Source organism: Kryptolebias marmoratus, linkage group LG18 (genome assembly GCF_001649575.2).
Source record: "Kryptolebias marmoratus isolate JLee-2015 linkage group LG18, ASM164957v2, whole genome shotgun sequence".
Lineage (NCBI taxonomy): Eukaryota > Metazoa > Chordata > Actinopteri > Cyprinodontiformes > Rivulidae > Kryptolebias > Kryptolebias marmoratus.
In genome coordinates this window covers 2,449,771-2,456,420 of record NC_051447.1, presented here as the reverse complement: position 1 = coordinate 2,456,420, position 6,650 = coordinate 2,449,771, and the positions used below count along the sequence as shown (strand labels likewise).

Sequence of the window (6,650 nt, the reverse complement as noted above, 5' to 3'; positions counted from 1 at the left end):
GGGGGGGTGCACCGGCCCTTTTTTCTTTTTTTTTCCTTTGTTCTGTTTTTGTGTTTTATGTGAAATATTCAGAAAATCAATAAAAATTTGAATTATAAAAAAAAAAAACAACTGGAAACGAACATGTATACGGCGCACCGGGCTATAAGGCGCTGATATCTCCGCCGCTCTGTTTTCCACAAGGAAAAAAAAAGAAAAGGTTACCAAGTTCAGCTTTACCTAAACATAACTGAACTGATTAGTTTCCGAACGGTGCCAGTAACATAGTAAAAGTGTTGATCAAACAAAACCGAAAAGTTCACGCCGAGCTTACGTGCAGCGGCTCTATTTCCCTCCTGTACTGCCAGGTTGATTGCCTTCAACTTAAAAGCGGCATCGTATGAACTTCTTTGTGTGGTTTCCATGATGAGGGGGTATGAGTTTGAAAAAAATTTCTCCTTCGTGCCTGCTGCTAGCATGTACTTGTGCTAAATGAAAATTCGCGCTTTCTTCTTTGATTTCCAATTTTGACGTCCCATGATTCACTTCCTGGTAAAGAGCCCCCTGGCAGTTAAAGAAAAATCCACAGAAAAGCAGCACCTTCGTATAAGATGCACGGTTCACAGCGTGGGAAAAAAGTAGCGGCTTATAGTCCGAAAAATACGGTATATATTTTTTAATACAAAGATACTTCTAATTATTTTGCTTATGTAGGATTAGAAGGTCCAGCTAGTTTCAAAGAAACAATTTTTTTTTTACAGAAAAAGGATCAATTTTACATACTTTAAGCTAAAATTGAGTTCAGTGTAGCTGACAGTCATTCTCTACACATAAGTGTTAACAGATCATGTGAGAGTGCTTGAGTTTGCTTTTTTATTATCAAGATTTGACGAAAATGGCTATCTCAGTCATTTCTCATATGATGATTGTAGTCTAAAACTCTGGCATGACAGGCGGCAGATGATGTAAATTCCTTCAAAGAATGCTAGGCCTTTAATGTGTTTTCTGCACCAAGTCATCAAGACAAATTCTTTGATTGAGTTTTATTGATTGGCAATAAAATTTGATTCTGATCTTCACGTATGGGAAAAAAAAGGTATTAGAATGTCTGTGATGTGAACATGTGAGAAACAAACGTTTTAGGATAAATGGGAATCATCATGTTAAAGTGTTACTTAGAAAATTAAATGTTTCTCTGTTTAACACAGCAATGATTTTGGGACTCCTATTATTTTATCAAGTGACCTCATAGTTGGAAACAGGTTAAAAAAGAAGAAAGATGTAGCTGAAAGAAAGCCAGAAGAAGTCATGTTTGGAGTTTGTAACAAGCCACATAGGGACACAGCAAACATGTGGAAGAAAACTAACACTGCACATCACTCCGAATACAACATCCCTACTGTGAAACATGGTGGTGGCAGCATCATGCTGTGGGGATTATTTTCTTCAGCAGAAATAGGGAAGCTGGTCAGTTGGTGGGAAGATGGAGGGAGCTAAATACAGGAAAATCCTAGAAAAAAAAACCTGTTAGAGGCTGATAATGTGGAAGAGGAATTAGAAAGGTTGCAGAAGTAAGGGGTTATTTTCATGTGTGAGAACATCCGATTTTTATTGCCAGAACTTTCCAGAACAGTGGATTTGTGATAACAGACATTTCCTGGAAAACTGTGTTTATTCTGAGATTGAGTTGAGCCAGACTCGGCCAGTTGTTCTGGCTGGTTTCCTGTAAGTGTCGTAGGAATTACGTAAGTGGTCAGAAGTATGCAATACACACCAATGTATTTTGTCTGCATAAATACGCCCTGTTTCAAAGATATTTCGGGATTTGGGGAAAGCTGAAGAAGAGCAATTGTGTCAATAAAATCTCCCGTATTTGGCTGAAATCCAACAAGAGTCCCTGACTATCATTTCGGTGTAAGACATACCTTTATTTTTCACCTACAAAACTGTTTTGTTTTTTGGAGGGCGGGGGACAGTAAAGAATTACTTTGGATGGAAACATACCTTTAGCAGAGGCTGAGCTGTGGCTTCCACTTGGATCTGCTTACGGAAGACGGGGTCAAACAGAAGAGGTGTAGCGCAGTAGTGGACAAGTCTTGATGACTGCTTCAGAATATCCAGATCTGTTCCCTGTGAGATGTTCAGTTACTATTACAATAAAATGTCATCAGTAAAAGACTGAAATACAAAATACTAAGGTTAAACAGTAAGTTTATAAAACTCTGATTCAAACCTGACTCTAAAGCGGTTACAGCTGATGATTAGTAAAGCTTGCTTATTGAGCATCTTAAGAACAAACTGCAGCTTTTCACATCCTCTGGATGGCATTAATTTGTCCTCCAGCTTTAATGTAAAGAGCCTTAGTGTTATTTTTGATCGGAAAATGTCATTTAACTGCCACAATAAAATGCTACCACTAAAATCAAAGAAAAAACTTCCTGACTTTTTAAGACTGGGTAGGAACTCTGTAAAGGGATAAAGGATGCTCTGAATGTAAACCTTCCAAAGCTAAGTTTGAATACCCTTCAACATATTTATCTGCACATATAATGTGGGATACTTACTGAAATAGGCATGTTGGACTGTGCTGACCTCTGCTGCCAGGTCACAAACAAGTTTTCAGTTTTCATCTGTTTCTCCATTTCTGTCAGTACAAACACAGCATCAGTATCTTACCTGCAGAAGCAATGTAATCCCTGAACAGATTAAGTTTACCTCTCCGCTCGGCAGCTTTTATCTCCAACAGCTGCCCACCGTGTCTGGTCACCACATCTCCATCCATCAGGGGTCGGATGGTGCACACATCCCTCAGAGCCTCATCAAAAGGAAGCAGCTCAGATGGGAAGTGGAGAGGAGCGAGGGTTCTAGCAGAACTTCCCAGCCTACCCTGCTCCTTACTGGCCAAAGGAGGAACAGAATTCCGCAGCAATGCATCAGGCTCCATGGAAGGACCAAGGAACGGGTTGGGATCCTAGACAAACAGATGTGCAATAAGACCAAACTAGACGAACTCATCAAGACTAAACATTCACTTGCTCTCAGTAAAAATCTGACTTTATCAGACAGACATTAGGGAGACTTTATAAATAAAGCCTGACCCTGCATTAAGAATTACAAAATGATGATTCTGAAACTACGTATTTAGACAAACAATAACATTTATTTTAAAGTGAACATAAGCTCACCAGTATTATAGCTGAAAAAAGAAACATTTGCACAAATTGCATACAAATGTTGGTGATTTTCACATTCATATCTAAATGAAATAATGCCCTACCGTTTCAATACAGTAGAACTGTAATTACAAATTTAATCGGTTTCAACAGGTGATTTGTATCTTGAAAATTTGTATTTTGAACAATTTCTTCCTATTAAAAATAATGCAAATGTATTTAGTTTATTTCAATGCTACCCCACTACTTTAAAACCCTGCACAGCCTCACTATTATGCAGAGGCCTTCTAGGCTTTCAATGAAGGCCCAATTAATCAGCAAGTATGAAATGTAAAAAATCTTATTTAAAATTTATTTTATATAAAATATATATTTTCAATGTAATTTTTCTTAGTTTTTGCGAGTTTCTCTTTTTTGTAAACTACTTTCAAAGTGCAGTTATCTAATCAGATTTCTTGTAAATTTACATTTCCAGGAAGAAACATGTTTGAAAGAGTTTTCTCATTGTTAGGGACTTCACTGACAAGAAACAATGTATAGCTGAGTCAAAGGCTCTACAAAATTATTTAGTTTCATAACTGACAGACAAATTAACCAATCACACTGTGATGTAGAGGCTGAGACCAAAAAAGGTTGGGTAGACTATCAAGAAGGCCCAAGGACAGTGCCAGTTCTTTGTGTCCAAAGCAGTCATGAGAGACATGAATGATGTGACTAGCTTGTTAGCATACAGTTTCTGAATTCTGCTATAGGAGGAGTTTAATTTGCAGTTTTGTTTGTCTTGAATCAGAAACTTTTTTTTTTTACCACCACAGAAAAACAAAATGGTCAGTTTGACTCCATCAATGAAGACACCTTGCTGAAAGTCGGACGACCCTGGAGGTGCAAAGTGCACACAGTTGTGTGAGCACATTTAGCTGCTGCACTTTGCTGCCTAAATAACGTGTTATAACTTGTCAATAAAGACAAGATGTAAAAGTGTTCCTTTTGTTTTACTGTCTGGCTTCATTTTATCCCAGCAATCACAACATCTGTGCTTAAATTTTTTTTTATTGTGCTTCTACACAGTTTTTTTATGGGAACACAAGAAGAACGTTGTACTTAAATATAATAATCCACACTGAAATAGTACTAGCTCTACACATAAACAGAGAAAATTGAATAAGAAGAATAAGAAGTTTAGAATTACAATGGGAATTTTCAAAAAAGCAGTTGTATTTTGGTTTTATTACATGATGTGTTTACAAACACATCAGTAGGTTCTGTGGGTTGCTGTCAACTAAAATGCGCTTAAATATTCAAGTAATATTGTTATCAGCTAATTTCAGTTCAGTCTTTTTTTATCAGCTTCATCTATTTATTTAAACCTCCTAAACCTGCTTGGTGAAACATTTCAGGTGACTAACCCATGAAGTTTGTTAAATAAGTCAAAAATGATTTAATGAGTAAAAGAAGCATACAGTTAGACTATAAGTGGGGTGAGTTTTATTCCTCTACATTAATAGTTTATACACTTGTCATTGTGATGATGATCACAGAGGAAAGCAAAGGAAAAGTTCACATTTTTGATATCATTTGCTACAAAAACTGTGCAGAACCCGGTTGGTGTGTGTGGCTGTTGTTGAAAGGGCTGTTTGGGCACGTTAGTTCAGTGGAGCAGCTCAGGACCCAGATGACCCAGTGTGACGGAGATGACTGCACAATGGCCACAGGCTGCAGGGTCAAACTGTGCCCTGGTGCTCTCTCTGCTTCACATCAGGGCCCTGACAGATGAAGTTCTGTTCAGGCAAATTTTCTGCTGCTATGATTCTGCTTTCCATCTGAATTCATTAGCAATGAAGGGATGAAGAGCAAGGCCAATGGAGAGAAAACTAAACTTTTCTTCCCTTTTTGTCTTGGAACTTATTGTGTTATTAGCCACAGAGGGACGCTCAAGGGCATTTGATGTCCATTTCTTTGTTCGGAAATGCTCTAATAAATCCTGTTTCCGGTTCGGTGCTTTGGCTGAAGGGGGTACAATGTCGGCAGAGGTGGGCAATGAAATAATGTATATGATCTAGAATACAGTTTTGTAAGCCGTGCAAACAAATATAGCCTGCAATTTTCTTAAGTTGTTTATCCAAAATATGGCCTGCACAACTCTCAGATCACTCTGTCACAATCACTCAGAATTCTTTGAGAATCCAACAAAACAATTTTCTCACAATTTTGAGTTTCAAAAAAGTCTCCAACATCCACAGCCCAGTGAGATACAGGTTTAAATTTAAAAATGTGACCGGAATACTAAGAAACATTAATTACTTTTGTATATGTAATTACACGGTACAACCTCAACTGCAAAAGGTGGAATGTTCTCTCCAGGTCAGGGATGAGTCTCTGCCTCAAGTATCTTGGAGGCTTGTTCACAAGTCATGGCAGGAGGGAATGGGAGATGGATGGACAGATTCAGACCTTGCCTGCAGTAGTGAAGATGTTGCTCTGGTGTGTTGTGGTGAAGAGGGAGCTGAGCTGAAAGGCAAAGCTCTTAGTTTACTGGTCCGTCTACATTCCAACTCTCACCTATGGTCATGAGGTATGGACCATGACTGAAAGAATGAGATCCAGGACAAAGCAGCTGAAGTGCACTTTTGTCATAGGGTGGCTGGGCTTAGCCTTAGAGATAATATGATGATCTCCATCATCCCGGATCTGCAACCGATTTTATGGTCTTCCCAATCCTGTGTGCACGCTTCTGGCTTGACATTGGTTTGCTTTTTTTGAGTCATGGCCAATGAAACAAACAGCTGGTCTGACTTCTTGATGACAGCTGTCCTGTCCTCATGAGTTCTCAGCTTCCACACAGGGCACAGAGAGTTAAGGCTCGGCTCCTTCTTTGAGTACAATGGAGATGGGTGAAAAGCTAGTTGCTCCACTGAAGAACATCTGTACAAAGAAACCATCAACTTGGGCACAAAAGATAGATTGGGCCTCAGACACACCTCAGAGATCCCAGGTAACCCACTGCAAACAGGATGGACTGATGGACAAAACATGTAAATCACTCATCCTCTTAAATGTGGTTAAAACTAATAGCAGAGAGGTTTTAAAAAAGAGAAATCCTGTCTCTCCATGGGTTCAAGGGGATGATTAAGGAGGGCCTCCAGTACCAATGAGAGACCTCTCAATGAGACCAAAGGCCTACAGACTAACAGCTTATGCTGCAGCCCCTTTATGAAGCCACACACCAAAGGGTGCTGTCCAACAGGTTTGTTGCCAAACCTAGATGAGCAGAAATTGCTGCAGGATAGACCTTAATGGTGCACAGCAAATTCAAAAGTGTTAAATGTTTTGGTGTTAGCAGACTTTGTGCAAAAGCAGAGTTAATTTTACACTTATAGAGTCACATTCTGTTTATGTAACTCTGGGATGTATATTATTAGTAGTTAAAATCCAGTGTTAAAACAAAGTGTTTCCGTATCAAATCTAGAGGTGTTAAAATGGAATCAATAACTCTTTACT

General features: G+C 38.8%; 1 protein-coding gene across 1 annotated transcript in view; it reads right to left on the bottom strand.

Moving 5' to 3' along the window:
* szt2 (SZT2 subunit of KICSTOR complex) overlaps positions 1 to 6,650 on the bottom strand; it is a 321,741-nt gene that overhangs the window by 36,015 nt on the left and 279,076 nt on the right. Inside the window, exons 60-62 of the mRNA XM_037981182.1 lie at positions 2,695 to 2,950; positions 2,544 to 2,623; positions 1,984 to 2,109 (exon numbers count right to left, since the gene is read on the bottom strand). Of these exons, the coding sequence (XP_037837110.1) occupies positions 1,984 to 2,109; positions 2,544 to 2,623; positions 2,695 to 2,950 (462 nt within the window). The remainder of the gene's footprint in view (positions 1 to 1,983; positions 2,110 to 2,543; positions 2,624 to 2,694; positions 2,951 to 6,650) is intronic.